General features: G+C 36.4%; 2 protein-coding genes across 2 annotated transcripts; one reads left to right on the top strand and one right to left on the bottom strand.

Annotated features, from left to right (window-relative positions):
- The first annotated feature begins 1254 nt into the window (after window positions 1-1254).
- Window positions 1255-7931, top strand: LOC109054721 (retinoid isomerohydrolase-like). The gene is made up of 14 exons (XM_042769308.1): window positions 1255-1604; window positions 2194-2276; window positions 2675-2825; window positions 3629-3736; window positions 3831-3972; window positions 4057-4204; window positions 4286-4367; window positions 4865-4997; window positions 5073-5212; window positions 5877-6006; window positions 6944-7058; window positions 7209-7303; window positions 7391-7502; window positions 7725-7931. The coding sequence occupies exons 1-14, from the start codon at window positions 1594-1596 to the stop codon at window positions 7868-7870; spliced, it is 1596 nt and encodes a 531-aa protein (XP_042625242.1). The 5' UTR covers window positions 1255-1593; the 3' UTR covers window positions 7871-7931.
- A 2650-nt stretch (window positions 7932-10581) lies between these two features.
- Window positions 10582-19902, bottom strand: LOC109054719. Its single transcript, XM_019071956.2, has 9 exons — window positions 19659-19902; window positions 19243-19294; window positions 18794-18955; window positions 17044-17229; window positions 15970-16224; window positions 15807-15893; window positions 15037-15139; window positions 14912-14956; window positions 10582-13605 (listed from the first exon to the last, which is right to left on the bottom strand). The coding sequence occupies exons 1-9, from the start codon at window positions 19724-19726 to the stop codon at window positions 11279-11281; spliced, it is 3285 nt and encodes a 1094-aa protein (XP_018927501.2). The 5' UTR covers window positions 19727-19902; the 3' UTR covers window positions 10582-11278.
- Between the last annotated feature and the right edge of the window lie 1267 nt (window positions 19903-21169).

The raw sequence follows: 21169 nt of genomic DNA, 5'->3' as shown, positions 1-21169 counted from the left end.
TGTAGTCCTCAGAAATATACTTAAAATGACATTTAAGTATACTTGACTTAAAAGTCTAAATATATTTGAGCTATACTTGTGCTCCTAGAATCCGTGTTTTCATTATTGTACGGTAGAGGGCGCTAGTACACATCTTCTGTACAGAATTTCCAAAAAAAAACACAAGTGAAGAAGAAAAAAAAAGAAACAACAGATACTAACACATGAGCTAACATGATCATCTGACATGAAACAGCATCAAAACTGTAACGTTATGGAATAAAATGTCGACGAACGATGAAGAGGTAATAATTACAGTCAAGCTTTGGGGTGTTGATCGACTCCATCTACGTTTTGATTATCATTCTGAATCCAATTCATAGTCTTTTTTCTGCTTTTTTCAAAATGTTATTTCTTTATTCTTTTTATTAAACTTACCCACATTAAAATTTAAGAAAAGTTTAAAAAAAGAATGCATGAAGCTAGAATAAAATGATTTTGTTTACAAGCAGATACCCTGTTCTTTCTTGGGGTGTTTTGTATGTTCAGATATTCATATCACAAAATATGAAAATTAAAACCTAAATAAGGACATAGTAGTATACTTAAAGTATGATGTAAAGTTCACTTAAAGAAAACTTATGAGTAGACTTGCAGTATAAAACTACTAAACTAGTAGTTTACTGAGACTATACTCAAAGTGTACAAAGTATTTAATTAGTAAACTGTCAGTATACCTGTAAGTTCACTTTCATAAGTGCAGTACACAACTACAAACATCAGAGGTTAAACTAGTTGTGTACTCAAAGTTTGCTACTGTTTTACTTAAAGTATACTTAAAAGTATACTTTTATACACTAGAAAAGTGGGCCAATTTAGTCCCAAGGAGTGTTGAAACAGTACACTTACAAGTATACTACTAGAACACTGATATTTGTATACTTGCTACATAAAGTATACTTAAAAATATACTTCAACTTTACTTAAGTATACTTAATAAAATAAACTTGAAGTATATTACTTTTTGGGAAGGGATGGAATACATTTTCACTGTGCATTTTACAAAACACACACACACACACACACACACACACAACATAGATATAGATAGATAGATAGATAGATATATAGATATAGATAGATAGGACAGAGTGATAGATCTTACCTCCTGAAAGATTTAAAACCCCTGTGGAAATATTCCAAACCTCGGTTACATGTGTACGATGTTATGAAAAATGCTGCGTATGTAGCCTACTTCAGTGTTATTATTGGCTGAATAAAGTCTTTGTTGTGGGTTTTGTCAGCTGATTTCTGCTCATTTATGTTTCTTATGTTGTACAATCACCTTTTGTGCACCTGACTGCATCACAGCTTTCAGCTGCGTGAAAGTCTCAAATCCTGTTTGAAGGAATGGCTTTTGTAGCTGGCATCTCAGGCTCTTGTACAATGGGCTTGTTGTTTAGTAAATGCTGCCACTGGCTGTAACAACAGTCAGAGTTAGTCAGAGTAAACCTGTGTAAGAGGATAGAGTATAAAAGCCCATAAACTCAGGGCTCTGCTGACAAACCGAGAAGAAGAAGCCGAGTCACAGACGTGAGAGTCCCAGCAGAGATCATGGTCAGCCGGCAAGTGACTTTCTTTTTATTCTCAAGCTTTGACATATCTGAATGAACTGTATATTTTGGATTTATGCTGACCTGTTCATGTCTATTAGTATTAAATTGTCTTGTTCCAGTGAACCAAGTATCTGTATTTTATCTCCTCTCATGAGCTGTGTATTATCACACCCCTAGAGTGTATGAGCGTATTTTACAGGCGTATGATAAAGCTTTCATTCTTCAGGTTGTATCATATGTTCATGGGAAAAAAATAAAAATTGAATAAAGCGATAACTTTGCCATAGCATCCTTTCAAAAGTTGCCACAGTCACTGCATGCTTTGCATGTGCTGCACTTTATTTGTACCATTTTGTTTATTAGTTTATTTATTAGAATTTGAAAGATAATAACGATATTGTTAGATAAGTGAGATCACTGATTTTAGTCCTTGAAAACCAAAAAAATAGTGCTTGAAAAGTCCTGGAATTGCATTTTTCTTTATCTGTACGAACCCTGTATGTAGTGTTGTTGTAAAATGGCTAAAAATCTGTGCATTGATTCTCTCAGATTTTCCATCCTTTGGATCTGAATTATTTTTTTTTTCCTCACTTTTCAGTTTTGAACACCCTGCTGGAGGCTATAAGAAAATCTTTGAGACTGTGGAGGAGCTGAACGAACCTCTTCCAGCAACCGTCACTGGTAGTTTCTTCTGTTTTCATGACACTGTTTTGCCGTTTTTATCGGTTGAAAGTATTCTATAAAAAATAAAATAAAAATAAATGGTGTGCTTGTTTAATCTGACAAAAACCCTTTCTGAGTTGAAATGTTGCAGATAATAAATAAATTTTGTTAATATGACAAAAAAACCCTTCCCAAGTGATTTTGCTGATGAATAAAAAAAAAAAAAAAAATATATAATATGATATTAAGATGTGCATTTGTTTTCTAGATTTTCAATAGTATTAGTACATTTCTGGAATTTAAACTGGAGCTGCTTATGTGATCAGTATATCTACTAATCATCATTCTCCAGTGGATGGATAATAATAGTTCTGAAGAAAGCAAAAACACTTCTGCATAATGTTTGTTTTTTTTAGGCCGCATCCCCTCGTTCATTAAAGGCAGTCTGCTCCGTCTGGGTCCCGGTTTGTTTGAGGTCGGATCAGAGCCCTTCTATCATCTCTTCGATGGCCAGGCCCTCATGCACAAGTTTGACTTCAGCAGTGGACAGGTCACGTATTTCCGCAAGTACGTGAAATAATCTTCACGTTATTGTGTTGTTTCCTGCTCCAGTTAAATCTTTAAAAGAAAATAATGCAAAACCTATCAGTCTTATTTTAGTATCATTGAGATGATTATAGTTTTTATTTATATTTTGAATCAATTTTTTTTTCTAAGAATCAAATAATCTTTTTGTTATTGTGCTGCTCCTATCAGTGTTATTATTTTTTTTTATAATAGTGAGATACTATTATATTTTTATTTTAAGATTTTGAATCAGGTTTTTAATTTTTTTAAATTTTTGTTAAAGTTTTAGTAATTTTGTTTAATAATCAAATATTCTTTAAGTTATTGTGTTGTTCTAATTAACTCTTAAAAAGAAAAGAATGCAAAACGTATCAATGCTATTTTAGTATCACTGAGATACTATTATAATTTTGTTAATACTTTGTATCATTTAAGATTTTTTTATTATAATTGTATAAGTTTTAGTAATGTTGTTTAATAATCTGTGTGTATTGTGTTGTTTCCTGCTCTGTTCAACTCTTTAAAAGTAAATAATACAAAACCTATCAGTGCTATTTTAGGATCATAATAGTATACAATTATAGTTTTTATTAAAATTATTATTTTTTTTAATTTATTTTCATTTTAGTTAGTTTCAGTTTTGTTGTGTGTTTTTGCTATTTTTATAATTTAGTATTTAGTAGTATACTTATAGTTTTTTTATATATATATTTTAATTAATTTTTTTTTTTTTTTTCATTTCTTTTCACTCAATTTTCATTCAGTTTTAGTTTTAGTTAACTATAATAACTTTTTCCCCGCAGATTTGTCAAAACAGATGCTTACGTTCGTGCTATGACAGAGAAACGTGTGGTAATTACTGAGTTTGGAACCTGTGCTTATCCTGATCCCTGCAAGAACATCTTCTCCAGGTCTGATTATTAATTAACTCAAACTTTAGCATGCGTGACATAATGCTCATGGGTTTGGTGCATTAGCATTTTTACATTTTGTCATTTTTGACAGGTTCTTCACATATTTCAAAGGAGTTGAGGTGACTGATAACTGCCTGGTGAACGTTTACCCTGTTGGAGAGGATTTTTATGCCGTCACTGAGACTAATTACATCACCAAAGTCAACGTGGAAACCTTGGAAACCTTGAAAAAGGTAAGACAAAGATTTATTGCACAGTGATTTAAATATCATGTGGTCCTTGCCAGCATTTAAGAGATATTACTTACTCATTTCAAAGTTGACCTGTGTGACTATGTGAATATAAATGGAGTAACGGCTCATCCGCACATCGAGAAAGACGGCACGGTCTACAACATCGGAAACTGCATGGGGAAGGGAGCCTCGCTGGCCTACAATATCGTCAGAATCCCTCCACAACAAAAAGGTAAGTTCTTAACCAATGCTGGTTAAATTAAAACTAATGCTCACTATACTCGTCTGGTTAAATGGCAACAAAATCTTTCAGACAAATCGGACCCCATTGAGAAATCCAAGGTGGTTGTGCAATTCCCGAGTGCTGAAAGGTTCAAGCCATCCTACGTGCACAGGTAAGGATTATTAGAGTAGTTTTTACAAGAAAAGAGTCTTTCTGCTTCAACGTTTCATGTTTAATTCAATGCATTACTTGCTGTTTCTTTGCAACTATTTGTGAAATTAACTAGCAATGCCTACACTAATGATCATTGATTCACTGAATGAGTAAAAATGTTTAGAATCATTTATTCACTAAATAATTAAAAACATTTAAAAATAACAATTTTCAAACTAATTTATTACAGTTAATAATAACAATGTTTAAATAAAATGTAGATATAGTACTACTATTATTGTGTAGCGCGTATGGTTTAATGGTCATTATCACACTAATATGTGTTGCTCTGATATGCACAACATTTTATTTTGCTTCATTTGCGAAAAATAGCATCTGAAACTGAAACCTTCTTGTTGGCGGAAGATCTGTTTTATTGCAGGATAGGTTATATTTGGAGCCCATTTGTACTGGAAGAGTTGATAAATCATATGTCTTATATGTCTTTCCCTATAGTTTTGGCATGACTGAAAACTACTTTGTCTTCGTGGAGACGCCTGTTAAAATCCACCTGCTGAAGTTCCTGAGCGCCTGGAGTATTCGAGGATCCAACTATATGGACTGCTTTGAATCTGACGAGGAGAAAGGCGTACGTTGCTGTTTCTCTATCACCTGATCAAACATGAGTTACAGAGCCTAAGCTATGTTGTGTTGGTTCGAACAGACGTGGATACACATTGCGAGGAAGCATCCAGGAGAGTACATTGACTATAAATTCAGAACCGCGGCGATGGGTCTGTTCCATCACATCAACTGCTACGAGGACTCGGGCTTCATCGTTGTGGACCTGTGTGCCTGGAAAGGGTAAACAAACACAAATTTATTTTTACTTTATTTATTTATTTATTTTTTTGACTTTGGAGCCCCCTACAGTTAAATTAAACAAAATATAAACAAAAAACAATTTCTATTACACCTATATGCAAACATAAAAAACTAATACAATATAATTCCCAAATTCAAATTTAAAAAACTAACACAATATACATATACTAAATTTATCAACTTCAAACATATAAATAATACTTTTATATTCTCATGGGTTCCATATACTAATATTATAATTAATAATTATCTTGATGTTTGTGGTGAAACTGTTGTATACAGTAATTTCAACTTTATACATATTATTTATGCTTTTGGAAACAGACTTTTGCTATTCCTAGTCATTATTTGGATTATTTAGTCACATTTTGAGTATGTATTTTCTGCAAATGTAATTGTTTCATTTATTATTTTTTTATATTATTCATTCATATCAAAGTTGTGGTGGAAAAGAAACCGAAGCCATTCTCCTTACTACATAACAAAATCTTACAAATAGTTTCAAAGCCAGTTTGCAACTGTAATAACTTTGATCAGGAACATTTATGAAGCATGAGTAATGTATCACCATTATTATCATTCACATTCAACAACTGGTTTCAGGTGAGACATTTTCATGATAAGATATTATTTTTCTCTTCAGCTTTGAATTTGTCTACAACTATCTGTGGTTAGCAAACCTGCGTGCAAACTGGGAAGAGGTGAAAAGAAATGCCATGATTGCCCCTCAGCCAGAAGTCAGGCGATACGTGCTTCCTCTGGATCCCTGCAGGGTACACAGAAACACCTGGGAGTGATATTTTACCCACCTGGCCAAAAAAAATTAAATATATATATATATATATATATATACACACACATATATATATAATATTTTTTGGCCAAAGTATATGCTAAATATATGTTAAAAGCAGTCAGGCTCAAAGAAATCTATTTTTGAAATTGATAATATATGAAGTATATCAAAATATATTTCAGGGGCAAGAAAATGAATTTCCAGTCTGACAGTAGCCTACATTTAGGATGGCATAGCTTTCTAGATATAATGTTTTATTATTTATTTTATTTATTTTTTGGAACATTGTTCCTTGCTGATTTTTATTAAAATGTGCTACATGTTCACAGCATTATAGACAACAAATATGAGAATGCATTTTCTTGGACTGAAATATATGGAGGTTATTAATATTTTTAAAATATACAAAAAATCACCAAAAAATATATTGGTAACAAATATATTGATGTAAATGGTCACACTTTATTTTAAGGTCCAGTTCTCACTATTAACAAAACATTAACTATGACTTTTGCCTCAATAAACTCATAATTTGCTGTTTATTAATAGTTAATAAGGTAGTTGTTAAATTTAAGCATTTGCCAGGATTAGGGATGTAGAATATGATCATACAGAATAAGTGCTTTATAAGTATAACAGTCAGTAAGTTATTGATAGACATGCTATAAGCAACTAGTTAATAGTGAGAATTGGTCCCAGTACTAAAGTGTTACCGTGGAAATATGTTTTTAAACAAATATTAGCTAAAATATTTTGGGCCATTTTTTATTTATTTATTTATTTAAATGTATTTATTAAAAAAGAAATATATGTATATATATATATATATTTTTTTTTTTTTTTTTTTTGCTGTATGGGTATGTGGGGAAAATCCGGATGCTTCAAGATCGATCTTTAACACTGAATTCTCACAGGAGGAGCAGGGCAAGAATCTGGTCTGTCTCCCGTACACCACTGCCACGGCCACAATGAGGGCTGATGGGACCATTTGGCTCGAGCCTGAGGTGCTTTTCTCTGGTCCACGACAAGGTACGACAAACTTTCTATTTATTCATTGTTAAGACACCTTTTTTGTCATTGATACCTTTTGGTTTAAGATGCAGCTCAAATAAAGCTGAACGGAAAAACTCAAGGTGACGTTTTATGACTCGTTTCTATCACATGTTTTAAATCTCAAAGCATTCGAGTTTCCTCAGATCAACTACAAAATGAACAACGGAAAGAATTACACTTACGCCTACGCACTGGGCCTCAACCACTTTATCCCTGACAGGGTATGAATAATAATCACGTCATCTGGTCTGTATTTTAAAACAAGCGTTAAAGAATGCGTTTTTTAGGCTGTCTTTGATGATTTGTAGATTTGCAAGCTGAATGTGAAGACTAAGGAGACCTGGGTCTGGCAGGAGCCGGACTCGTACCCTTCAGAACCGCTGTTTGTGCAGAACCCTGATGGAGTGGACGAGGATGATGGTGGGTGACACTAGACATATATCAGCCAAATATTGTCTAGCTTGTATTTTGAGTAGCACTTTATTTCGATGTTCCCCAACACACATTCTACTGAACATAAGGCAACTTTGCAATTACATGTCAACTAACACTAACAGTCTACTGTTACTCTAATGAGAGTTTGTTGACACGCAGTTGGAAAGTTGCTTTAGTAGACCTCTGTAATGCTTCACTGCTTAACAGGTGTCCTAATGACGATTGTGGTGTCGCCTGGAGCCCAGAGACCTACATGTTGCCTGATCTTGAATGCTAAGGACCTGTCTGAGGTTGCAAGAGCGGAAGTTGACATCATGTCTCCAGTCACCTTCCATGGAATGTATAAGCCATAGAGCGGCTGATCCTATACACCATGACACTGTAAACTAATAATAATAAAACCATGGTATTGCACAGTTCTGATGTTCTTTATGCATTTGCAAAAACCAGTTTAAATTTGGTCACAATTTTACGGTCCAATTCTCACTATTAACAAACTATTTACTATGACATTTGTCTCAATAAACTCCTAATTTGCTGTTTATTAATAGTTAGGTAGTTGTTTATTTCAGGGATCTAAAATATGGTCATGCAGAATAAGGCATTAATATGTGTTTTATAAGTACTAATAAACAGCCAGTATGCTAGTAATATGCATGATAATAAGCAACGAGTTAATAGTGAGAATTGGTCTCTAAACTAAAGTGTTACCCACTTATGTTGGTGCTGCATAAGTGGGTTAGAGTATGATCTTTATTCACTTAGAAAAAAAAAAATACACTTCTAATTTAACTCATTAAATGTCCTGATGAATGCATTTGTCTTTCCTGGGTTGAGATCCAGCACAAAATTCTATTGAAACATGATTGATCATGAAATGTCATTGAAGTAAACAGAAATGTTTCAAGCATTCAAGAGTGCATTTCCATGCAACTTGCTGTTTAATCACTGTGATATTAGTAGTTGTTATGTTTAGGTATTTGGTAGGATTAGGGATGCAGAATATGGTCATGCAGAATATATGCTTTATAAGTACTAATAAACAGCGAATATGTTATAGATAGGCATTCTAATAAGCAACTAGTTAATAGTGAGAATTTGTCCTTATACTAAAGTGTTACCTTAAATTCTTTTGCCACCATAATAGACTTGAAGGAATAGTTCACTCCAAAATGAAAAATTGCTGTTAAAATACACACACCCACACCACACAAAATATATATGATATTTTTTCTTCATCAGAACAAAAAAAACAATATTTTTAGCTGAAATTGTGCTCCTAAATGGCAAAATCCCCAGGGGAATAGATCAAGAGAGAAAAGGGCAGGTACTAAAACAGAACCCTGAGGCACACCGCAGGTTTAATTGCCTAAAGATGAGATAAAGCTTCATATTTTGATAGAACATCATCTTTAGCTTCCACTCTCTGCACAAACAATTGGATATGCACCTAATATTGCACCTTTTTAGGTTAAACATTTAAACTAACATTGTGATATGCTTGAAGTGTTTAATATCTATAGATTTTATTTTTGACAAGTCGTGATGATTTGAGAAATATAACCACTATGTCATTAAAAACAAAACTTGCACATATTCCCCTTTATATTAAAAGCAATTGTGATAAATGTGTTTTTCTTTCATTGCTCTTTTTGTATATTTTCCCCTTTATAGTTAAAGCAATTGTGATAAATGTGTTTCCCGTGTTGTGTGTGTTATTACTGTAAGTGAGCAGTTATTAGTTTGAGGCCAACTGAAAATACACCATGTGCATTTGATGATATGACAAAGTACAATGTTTTGTTTGTTGTGTTTGGACAAATGGTAATTAAGAAACTTTAATTAGCACTGGAGCCCATCTTAGCATATGTTGGGTGTGGATAGGTGCATGTACAGCTATGGCATTAGAAAAAATACAAATCCTGTACGAAATGTTACGTTACACATTTTATTTACACATTAGAAACTTTTATGTAATTTTGCTCGCTAGGCTGTTTCCTTGATCTTAATTATATGATATATGATTATATTGCTGTCTAGCCAATCACAGCATTGCTGATCATGGTTTTGAGGATCAGTAACCTCATTCAACCTTACCAATAAACATGTCAAAACAAAAAAATCACACACAAATCAATCAACATAATTAAAACAAAACTCATAACTTGTTTGAAGAACCAGATTATCCAGAGATCAATTATCATGATTAAAAGATCAGGCATCTGTCAACTCATCTCAGATGTATTAAGCGAGGTAAGAAAAACAGATCCCGGGTTCAACTCATCAGTTTTAGTAGAAACTTCAAGACCTCAGTTGAGAGCGACATCTGTATTGTGTAGGCCCACTGTTAGGGTTTCTCATATGTTGGGTGTGGAAAGCACTGGAGCCCATCTTAGCATATGTTGGGTGTGGATAGGTGCATGTACAGCTATGGCATTAGAAAATCCACTTGCATAACCGTGCTACTGTAGCAGGCTGAACCAAAGAGTGTTTAGCCAGTGTGGAAAAAGAAATTCAGATTCCGTTACAGAAGTGCAATCCAAAATACAAAGACTTGCCAAAACAGAGACAGACAGCGGGGTAAAACAAAAGTAAACATTGGCAGTGTTTTTACAAGATGGAGGAATTTGATGGAATGTTTGAGTTTCTTCTTGACAGGTTGGGTAATCTTCAAGTTAAAAGTATTCATAATATGTTGGAGCTTTTAATGAATGTAGCCTTCTTTTACCTGTTGAGACATGGCTTCGCTTTATAGACCTGTGAAAGTTGTGTTTGTGATGTTTGAGTTGGGAGAGACGTGATGTGCACATTTGCAAAGTTTCTCTGAAAACATGCCCTATATTACAATCTCTGCTAAAAAACACCCTACCCTATCATAAATCCACATACACTAACTTCAATTCACACAACAATATCACATGTGAAATTTTGAATTCATACTACAGAACATTCAAAAAAACTTTGTTTTATACAAAACAAAGGTAAAGTCTCTGTTTATCACACTGTAAATGGCAAAATTAGACCTTGGACTTCATTTGACAGAACAGTTCCCTGACCTCTGTCTTATGCAAAACATCTGATGAAACTGCATGTTTGATGAACTGTTTGGAGGTTAGTAATACTGAAAGCATTTTGAAGTCGTAAGTGACTTTTAATATCAATCATGCAGTGATGTTTCTTCACTTGTTTTGGGGAAAATCATCTTTTGGAGCAGTTGCTTGAGAAAAACATACCACTATCTCAGTAAAATATTCACATACTGTAACTTAAAATATTAGATCTAAGGTAAAATCTAAGCCACATAATGAACAAATTTGTTTTGTTCCACATCTGTTCATTTACTTAAAATTATTTTGTTGATAAATATTTCTTAGATGTACACACATATAAGATATACATGAACTGCATTGTAATAATATTTCTTCCAAATGCATTTAGTGAAAATAATCTCAATATTCATGTTGAATGGGCATAACTCCTTAATCCAGCAGAGGAAAATTAAAATGTTACATTTTTATTATGCTACATATCAGCAGTTAGTATTTGGTTATAATTGGCATTTGAAAATAAATTAATTAATTAATGGAAACACTACATAACTAAACAACAATTAGAAATGCAACTACAAAAGTGAGTCACATGAAGTTTAAACACTTTGACACTTACAATCGTTTACTCTTAGACACATTTTTTAGCCATATAACAATGGAAAATGCAACTGTGATTTAATGAGACCATTTAAAGCACAATGGGTGTGAACACTAACAACTGTGTTGAGGCTTTTCAAAATCCCAGGGGTAAAAGCTTGAGGTGTTTGGATCAGCGCCGAATAACATCTCAGCAACACTCTGTTGAACAAAATCAGATGAACTTGAGGATACCATTTTACTGAGCTCAGAACAGAAATAGTCAATTTCAGTCAGGTCGGAGTTTTTCAGTACTTTTCCAGCACCATGTGTATTCTCTTCAGCTTGTTGGCTTACATCGGACACAAACAAGCCAACATCCGTTGCATTAAAATCAAAAATGTTGTTTTTCATTGGGTCGAGCACTTCGGGGTTGGGGAAGCTCGTTTCAGAGGTTCCCCACACAGAACCACAGTGAAATGCTTGAGAAGAACCACTAGCATTTGACACTATAGAGCTAGGTTTGGATTCTCGTGAAGCATCAGATCCTTCTCGGATTGGTTCAATGAGTTTTTCTTCACTACTGTAAGCATAGCTCTCTTCATTAGATGGGCAAGAACCAAAGGGGTAACCATCACTGAGATGATCACTTAACACGTCACAGGACATGGATATCTGCTTCTCCTCCAGATTATTTAAATCTGTGTAAAGTGGTTGAGGACTTAAGAGTTGACACGTCGTAAACATAAAACCAGACTCACAGTTTTCTGTTTCCGAGTCAAATATCCCTGTATCGACGGATTCGGGGCTAAATGGATCAGGGACGTGGATTTCAGAATCGCTCTGCTTTCTGGCTTCCAAACCTGGGCCTTGAAGATCAATGCTAAATTTGGTTTTGTCAACAGGTTCTGGACTAAAAGGAGTAGGAGTACCAACTTCATGATAACCGGAATCTAGTCTTGGAGCTTCATGACAAAAAGAGTTAACAGGGTTAATTTCTTCTAAATCAGATATGCCTTCGACCGGCTCAGCAGGTATGGGACTAAACGGGTCAAAATACTGGAGTTCAAGTTTACTCATGACCAAGCCTTCAGAGGATGATGGTTTGTGTTGTGAACGAATGAATTCAGGGCTGAGTTGCTCATGGGCATAAAACGGATCAGTAGCTGATGTTTCTGTGTTACTGAACAGACAAGAGAGGTCTTGAGATGTAGAATTAGGCAGATTGCTTTCTGTGTCCAGGATGGATGAATCAGGAACAGGTTCAGCTACATCTGGATTTGGCGTCCATTGGTCATTCCACTCTGAATCAAGCACACTTTGGCAAGCATTCGAATCCTCAAATGTAAGACTTGGAATATCTAAAACCACCTTTTCACAATCAGGCACTAATATTTCATCATGTTTAGGAGGATCACTGCTTGTCACGATCTCCAGCTCCACTGTGTTCTGGTCATTGGTGATCTGGTTGTGTTCTTCTGCGTCTTCAAGCTTTGGACTGGAACATTCAAATTCATCTATATCATTGAATTCAGGGCTCAAAGAGGCGTCCTTCCAATGCATTTGGCCGTGGGACTCGTCTTTGGGCTCAGGACAAGCCGGACTTTGATTATGTAGTTCAGGGCTACCAGGATCTAATCTCACAGTGAAGAAGAACATATCTCCATATTTGTAGTCGTATTCGTCTAAAGCAGAAGGTTGAGAAGGAGAAATGGAAGGAGAGCTAGTGGGACTACTATTTATATCATGCAGCTGTTCACACAGAGGACCTGGACTGTTATCTGGAGATAAACTCTCAGCATTTCCGAGTTCTTTGGCATTCGCATCATTTTGTTCAGAAGTGGTAAAATGATGTTCAAAGGTCTTCTGGAAATGGCCTGGGAGCAGATCAGGGTCACAAGGACTTAGAGGAAACCCAGTATAAGACCCTGCAATGATGCTCTGTAGACCACACAGTGAGTCAGCTCTTTTAATTAAAGCGGATTCAGTCTGAACATCAACCCTGTCCTCCTCCTCTTTAGCGAATACATTGGAATCGGCATCGATGGAATTAAACACTGTAGAACTGTGACTCGAGTCTGATTCATGGACCCATTCTTCATCGAACTGAGGACTAGCAGCTTCAACTGATAGATCTGGTTTCACAGCATCACAATTTTGGTCTGGTGTGGCGTTTGTCCCACACTCAGAATCTACATCGCTGCCAGATTTGAGACTCCTGCTTTCAGTGGACATGGACACACCACTATCATGCTGTCCAGAGGACTGCTGCCTGTTGATGGGAGCGTTAAAGGTACCGTAGTCTTTAACAACAGATTGGAGAGGGTAGTGTACAGTTTCTGGAAGACTGTTCTCTGCAGGGATGAAGTCCTCCTGACAATGCTTCTCTTCTGACATGTTAACCAAGAGAGCGTCAGAAGCAAAAGGGTCTGTGCCTTTAAACGGGTCCCTGGGTAATTGCTCTGAGAGAAAACAGCACCATATTAGTAACTGTCTTACAATGGATTGACTCCCTCTTGTCCTCTGCATCTAGAGCATTTCTGTGTTGGGAATGGCTAGCTCAAAGTAGCAGCGCTATAAACTTACAGTATACACATTCATCAGCGACTAAGTTCTTGTAAATCAGTGTAACTTTTTCATTAACAAGCTGTCTAGTTTGATTTTTTTAATGTTGTATTGTGTTACCAAGCAGTTCTACAGCCGAGCAAACTGAGGTAATGATCAAACATGCTCTCATGCAGATATCCCTGTGTAGACTTTGGGATAGTTGACCCCTCACCCTCAGGCCATGCAAGATGTAGATTTAATTCTTCAGTAGAACAGTAAAGAAGATTTGTAGCCAAAACCGTGGTCCTTGGTGATTCATTAAATGCAAGTCGATGGCCTGATGTGCTTTTTCTGACTCTAAAAGTTACTGTATTCATTTTTAGAGTAAAAAAAAGCATATCAGGCAACACAAAATTAATACTCGTGGCGCCTCATGATATATTGAGGTCTTATGAAGCAAAACGATCAGAAACTGAACATTATTTACAACATTATTATCTCTAAGCCAGAGGCTCAAACAAATGGTCCACGAATGAATCATTCTTTTGAACCAGTTCACCAAATTGGACTAAAGCATCTGAAACACTTTGTGGCTCGTGCAGCACAGATCTATAAGTTATTCAATCAAAACTCACTTTCAGATGCCTGACAGTCACTCCAACTGGAAATGAGCCAAAATACCAGCACATAAACAGTTCAAGAAACAGTTTAGACTCGAACTGAAGAACTGATGAGCCGCTGATATGCACATACGTGCAATCGTTTTGCTTCATAAAACCTCAATATATCGTCAAGCGTCACAGGTATTTATTTTGTGTTGCCTGATATGCTTTTTTTTTGACACTCAAAATGCTTGTAGCCACTGACTTGCATTTTATGAATCGCCAATCACCACAGTATCAGATAAAAATCTTCTTTACTGTTCTACTGAAGAAAAAATCACCTACATCTTGGATGGCCTGAGGATAAGTAAATTAACAGCAACTTTTCATTATTAGGTGAACTCTCCCTTTAATCTGGGGTCATTATAAACCACAGGTTAACATAATCCTGGGTTATTTTTGTTTAACAATGTTCAAACTTTTCCCTTGGTTAGAAACTAATCCACACGGTAAACCCCCGGTTTTTATTTGCATATTTGCAATATTGGACAAACAAAGCATGCAACCTGTTTATACATCATTACAGGCTAAATAAGGTTTTAAACAGAAAGTTACCAACCTGTCACATCAACCTTTGGAAAATGGTCATCTCCAAATACATCACCTGGAAATTAGTGAAATAAATAAGGTGTGAGTTACATGTAAATGTACAATCCAAACACAATCATGCCATAAGTCACTCACCATCAGTGAAGGGGTTCGGATGGAAGAAGTCAAACTGTCTGTTTGTCGCCTGACTGGGTTGAATGATCTCAAAGTCTTCCTTCTCCATGTCAGAAGAGTCAGACTGTTTGAAGAAAAAGAAAAAAGCAATTGAGTGCACAGTATTTGTAGGAAACTCAACAATGGGATCACATCAGAGCTCAGGAGGTCTGAAGCCCGGTGTGTGAATGCAGACTGCAGTTTGATCAAATTAAAGGTGCAGTATGTAATACTGGCAGCTAGAGGCTGTAATTGGTACTGCAGTCCAAATGAACCATATTGGAGAGATATGTTTCTCCTGCCCCTCCTCCTTAGACTTAGACTCCTCCTTTCCATGGTCTTCTGCTAACTGGCAACCCAGGGTGTCGAAATCCCATTGAGTAGAGTGGCAGTGGGCGGAGTCACATGAACCCAAACAAAAACAGACATTCCGACAAGGAACGCACATTTTAAAGTAGAATAACAATAACTTTCTTTTAATAAAAAAAAACAAGAACTTAAAATTATCACTAAACAAAAACAACACAAGTAAAAGCATATTATGGTAATTTACAGTCATGAAATATATGGTATTTTACGCTTTAGTTCAGTCAAAAAAGTACATACAGCACCTTTAAACAAGCACTGCATTTTTTAGGCAATCGAGAGAGCTGAACATGAATAAGCACTACAGAGTCATTTAAACAGCTGTGTAAAAATTACTGAAGACATCCCACAACAATGAAAAACAGCATGTAACATGCATGTCCTACTTGTGGAGTGGTTGATCTGAACATAACATCCTCCTCTTTGACCTCTGTCAGTGTGATCTCAGTGAAAGATGACGAGCCACTGCTCTTCTGTAATCAGTGATGCATCGTCAGTTCAACAAACTAGTAACAAATTACATATTCATGTGAATGCTAACGGACATACCAAGTTCTCCATTGAACACTGCATTTTATCAAGCTGCTCTACAGTGTTCTCCCGCTCAACGTCATTCACTTCCTCTCCTTCCGGTTTGGACGTGATCTTCTCACTGAGGACATGATCACACTCGCTTTCTACAACATCCACATGTCTTTCCAACTCCTGGCTCAAAACGACACCAGGAGCTTCTTCTGTCATCTCAACCACTGAACTTTCAGCAGTTATAAGGCCAGCGACCAGCTCAGCAAGCTTCTTTTTAACCTGGTCAAAAAGGAAATAAAAAATAACAAATAAAATAAAAAAACATCACATTATATTTACACAGCGTAAGCAAGTTTGCAGATTGCACATGGAGAATCATGAGCAATATCAATGATGGGTTAATCAATCACAAGTGGCCCAATAGATTGCTTGATCATTTCTAGTTTTCCATTAAATACCTCAAAGTATTAATATTGCAAATCCACTATTTTTGTACTGTATATTACTTTGTTTCACCAAGGCGGTCTCTCGTGTCACAGAATACATATTTTGGAACAAAAGCTGACCTGGGTAAATATAGTGTCCTTTTTTAATTAGACTTGTCAGTTTTTAAGGTTTGGGACATCTCTTATTTTTTAGGATGAGAATGCATGTAATTTTTTCAAATCCCCATCATTCCCGTCAATTCAAACAAGAGAACCGATCAAAAGCATCAGAATAGCATCGCTTTACTAAACAGCCTTAAAATGGCAGGAGGCTTCGCGCACAAAAAATTGCAAAGCAGCAAATTAATATTAAACATATCCTCATTAACATTTTCATAAGTAACTTATTTATTTTAAACAATAAAAATTTCAAAAATAAAATTAATTGATTAGAAATCAATTTTTTTTCAGTAACTGTAACGGATTACAGTTACATTTATTATGTAATTAAATTATGTAACGTGCAACAAGTTACTCCACCGAACTGATTAGAAATCAATGGAATGTTTACACTTTTTCATTTAAAGCTTTCACCTCCTCACAGGATCAGAAATATTACAAAACATTTTGGGTGAACTGGTAGAGAGACAGTCAAAGGTGACTGAACTGTGACCTGTATAATCTCCTCGAATAAGTCCTGCAGCGGAGTGATGCGTAGATGCAGGTTTTCTGCGTGTGCTTTGGTGTAAGCCACTTCCCGCCGGAGGTGCAGGAGATCTTCAGCCGCGGCACACAGCTCCACATCGTACTGCTGCACGGTCTGCTCCAGCTCCTGCTGCTCCTCCTGCAGCGACTGCAGCTGCACACAAACACACACACAGATGGCATCACCCAAAAATTATACTATATGCTGTCTGCACCCTGGTGCACATAATGACGTATATAATTTATACCTCAAATATGATGCAATTAGTGGCAGACTGTATTTGTATCCCAATTTAAATACAAACATACAGTACAAGGCCATAAAATATGTTTATTTTGTTTGATTTTTTCTCAATTAAAAAGCACTTTTATAACATAATGCATTGTTTATTTTACTCTAATTTACTCTAATTTAATGTTTTACTCGATCTGCATTTCATTTTTTTTTTTTTTTGAACATTTTCTATATAATGAATTTCTATAATAAAAATCAACAACAAACTCATCCAGCCATATTACCTTTGCAAGCACATATTGTTTTAAATTAAGTCAGTCTTTCTACTTTTTATTTATATATGGCATCATACAACCAATTTATGGTAATTCTTGTTTACAGTAACAAACTACTTAAAAGATTACATATTAAAAGATTCAAAATTGTTGCACAACTGCCCAGTTATGCACTAATAAAGCAAATTAAACAGTTCAACCATTAAACAAAAGAAGAAGAAGGAAGCATGGCACACATGGTGACTGAATCCAAAATTATGCTTTATTAGTATTTTTGTGTAAAAATTATATTTTTGTGTAATGTCTTAGACAGGTCCTCTACAATCCAATATGGTTCACTCTCAGAAAAAAGGTACAAAAGTTGTCACTAGGGCAATACCTTTTAAGTACTAATATGTACATCTTAGGTACTAATATGGACTCTTTAGGTACAAAGGTGTGCCTTTTGAAAAGGTACTGCACCAGTGACAGCTTTTGTACCTTTTTTCTCTGAGAGTGTTGGTTGTTCCTCCAGGGAAGCTTTAAACATGTTGAGTCCGTTCAAAAGCCGGTGAGTCTCCTTTCTTCTACAACTCCATCAATAATGTCTTAAGCCTTAAGTACTAAGCAACTGCTTCTCTCATCTGCATTTATTTAGCCTACATTTCACCATGTGAGTTCAGTGTTTAGGCTAAATCATTTCTGTGACATTCTGTACTTTAGCATAATATGAACAATGCATTAAATAAAGGTAATCTCCTGTGAACACACTGCTGTTTCTTGTTGAGCGCACAGTGCTATAATGCTGTTTGTAAGCTACTTGAGACCCATCACATTTAGAAAAGTGTATCAGTTGTACAATCAATTATCGGCCAATCTCTAATCGCACAGCATCCGCAAACTTGGAATCTCTGTATAAGAGGAAACATTAAATATGAGGAAACATAAAAGGCACAGACTGAGCGGCTCTTTCAGCTAATTTCTTGGCATTTAATTCTAACTGCTGCAGTGCTCTTTTGGCTGGCCGTCCCGCCAGCATGACTTTGCCAATGATTCAGAACACAGCCTTGTATTCAATCAGACAGAGAGAGCTGGCAACCTGTAGCTGCCCGCATCAAGTTCAAGGCTTTGACACTGGCAATGGAAATACATCACCCTTTAATTAATCAGGAATAACAGCAGAATTGCTGCTGCAGAAATCTTTGGTATCTTCTTTAGCATTTGCTTACCACTTCCCTCTCCTGTTTCTGGAGGTCATAGATCATCTCCAGTTCTTCCTTCAGCTCTGTCTTCCTCTCTTCCAGCATCTCCACGGTCTCCTGCGTGTTACGGCGCAAAGCCTTGACCGTCTGAAGAGTCTCCCGTTCCATGTGCACCTCATCCTGCAGACCCTGAGGATATATTCAGAAGTATATGCTCACCTGACGCCCTTGTAAACTTAAATCAAATTTTCCTAAAACTTGGATGCACTCAGAGTCTTGTGCAAAACAAGCGGATATTTTCCCTCATCAGATCTGGCTAAATGGTGCTGTGCAACCCATATGAATTTGACATGACTTTATTTAATAGTTGACTAACCTTTAGACAGTTTTCAAGACAACACGACGTTCTTGTGCGACTTTAGTTTTTCAGTCTCTGTGCATATAAACAACATCAAGCGTAGAAAATAACACAGTACCTTGATTTCATTATCTTCTGAAGTGTTGACCTGAGCCTCAAGCTCCGTGTCCCTGAAACAGTATACAATGTAAAGAAAACATATCACGTAGGCTATATATCAATAGGCTATCGCATAAAGAAGCAAACCGAAATGCCCATACTTCTGAAAGATTTCAGCACGAATCTCAGTTAAGTGCATGCAAACACGAGATTACTGCAAGACGTGTACAGTAAAATTATGCAACCCATGTGTCAGATGATGTCAGGATGATGCATCACACCTCTACAGTGCATGCGAATATTATGGCATTACTTCAGTGCAATAACCCCGACGTGAAAGGTGATGATGATTTTTGAAGGATGTCTGTTAAATGGCATTTCGACGGCATGCAGCTACTTTGATGCGTAAAGATAACGCCGCGCGCATTCGTGTACCTTGTCGCGGCTGCAGCGCGCGCTCGTGCCGGCCGCAGACAGTCCAGAATAAAGCGCAGCATATTCATGCGTGACGCGTCATCTGCAGCACACGAGCGCGTTAACACACAGCTTTTGAAATTCTTTCCTCACTCTCTATGAAATGCATGCTGTCAAATAAAGATGCGCGAATGAGACGCTCTCCTCGAGTCGCTCTCCTTCGGCTGCGGCGCGAATCACGTGATCACGGACACCGCACGACACGCGACCGAATCGGAACCGGCTCAACACACCGCCAGTGGACTGCCTCTGTAATATGCACGGTCAATAACATCATACTGTAGGCTTATTAGTTGGAAAGATGCAAACTTTATTCCCATTTGCCCAAGAATACATTCAGAGTCAGTTTAATACACCGAGTTAGACACAGCATTGTGAACTGAAATATACGAGTGCCTGGACTGAGTAACGTTTCTTCTTGACAGTCACAGTGTAGCCTATTTGCTGACCACTGGGAGTCGCTCTCGGACAGCAGGGCATCTTATTGTTTTAAGCACAGGAGTGTGAGTGAGAGAGAGCATCGAGCTGCTTCTGAACCTGAAAGCATTATTATTCTCTTCGTTCTTGGTGTCATGTCATTTGCTGATGTGTTACTTCACTCTAAAAAATGCTGGGAGACTTTTTCAACCCAATCCTTGGGTTCAGGGCCGGTCCTAGCATTTCAGGGGCCCGTTTCACCCTAAGCACTCCCCCATAAAAAACTACTGTATAATACTTTTTCAAAAACCCAATCCTACATAAATATGAAGGTTTTTAATATTTGTAGGGCCGGGTTTATGAAAAAATAAAGTCCTATTTTCTAGCATTTTTACAGGGCGGGTTGTTTGAAAACATGTAAATAGTGTTCGACTTCATTTTACGTCCGTGACACAAAAAAAGCCCAATGGTCATAAAAAAACATGTAAATACCATTCAACTAGGGGTTGAAGGCCCATGTACAGAATAGGGAAACTCTGGGTTTTCTGTTTCAGAATGGGAGGTTTGTCAAACCAGCAGGGTAAGTCAAGCCCGTTTCTGAAAGAGAGGCAGTTTGTACAGAATAAAAATGAACCCATAAAACACGGAAACCCAATGTGTGTGTGTGACATGTGGGTGTTTTATCTTTCACTTGGATGTAATAAGTTGAACTGAGTAGATACAGCTGGATAAAACAAAAACTGTCTGTCTTCATTTCAGGCTGAAAAGCAACAAAATGTGATTATTTTAAAGGGGCTGATTCTTTTCTAGCCACTGTAACTGCAGAAAAAGTGCATGATAGTTATAGCATCTGCTGATTGTAGAGATAAGTAAATTTACAGGTGTTGGTGAGGAAACCTGTCTGGATGAAGAGTAACAGCAAGTCCAGGCCTTTTTTAATTTCTTCACTGTTTCACTCCAGATCCTCCAGCTTGCACAGTAAAAAAATTAAAATAAAAAAGTACTTGCACAATTTTACCACTAGATGGTATAATATTTGCAGTGTATGATGTGAT

Source organism: Cyprinus carpio, chromosome A2 (assembly GCF_018340385.1).
Source record: "Cyprinus carpio isolate SPL01 chromosome A2, ASM1834038v1, whole genome shotgun sequence".
Taxonomy (NCBI): Eukaryota; Metazoa; Chordata; class Actinopteri; order Cypriniformes; family Cyprinidae; genus Cyprinus; species Cyprinus carpio.
The sequence above is the reverse complement of the archived record's forward strand: the minus strand, read 5'-3'. Positions and strand labels throughout refer to the sequence as shown.

What these genes read in the sequence shown, in the direction of transcription:
- LOC109054721 (XM_042769308.1), top strand. An exon ending in TCTTCCAGCAACCGTCACTG is followed by an intron (nt 2,277 to 2,674) that starts GTAGTTTCTTCT and finishes TGTTTTTTTTAG; the next exon opens with GCCGCATCCCCTCGTTCATT. An exon ending in TGGAGTGGACGAGGATGATG is followed by an intron (nt 7,503 to 7,724) that starts GTGGGTGACACT and finishes ACTGCTTAACAG; the next exon opens with GTGTCCTAATGACGATTGTG.
- LOC109054719 (XM_019071956.2), bottom strand. Translation starts at nt 19,726, where the DNA reads ATGAATATGCTGCGCTTTATTCTGGACTGTCTGCGGCCGGCACGAGCG. An exon ending in TCAGATCAACCACTCCACAA is followed by an intron (nt 15,140 to 15,806) that starts GTAGGACATGCA and finishes TTCTTCAAACAG; the next exon opens with TCTGACTCTTCTGACATGGA. An exon ending in TCCAAAGGTTGATGTGACAG is followed by an intron (nt 13,606 to 14,911) that starts GTTGGTAACTTT and finishes GTTTTCTCTCAG; the next exon opens with AGCAATTACCCAGGGACCCG.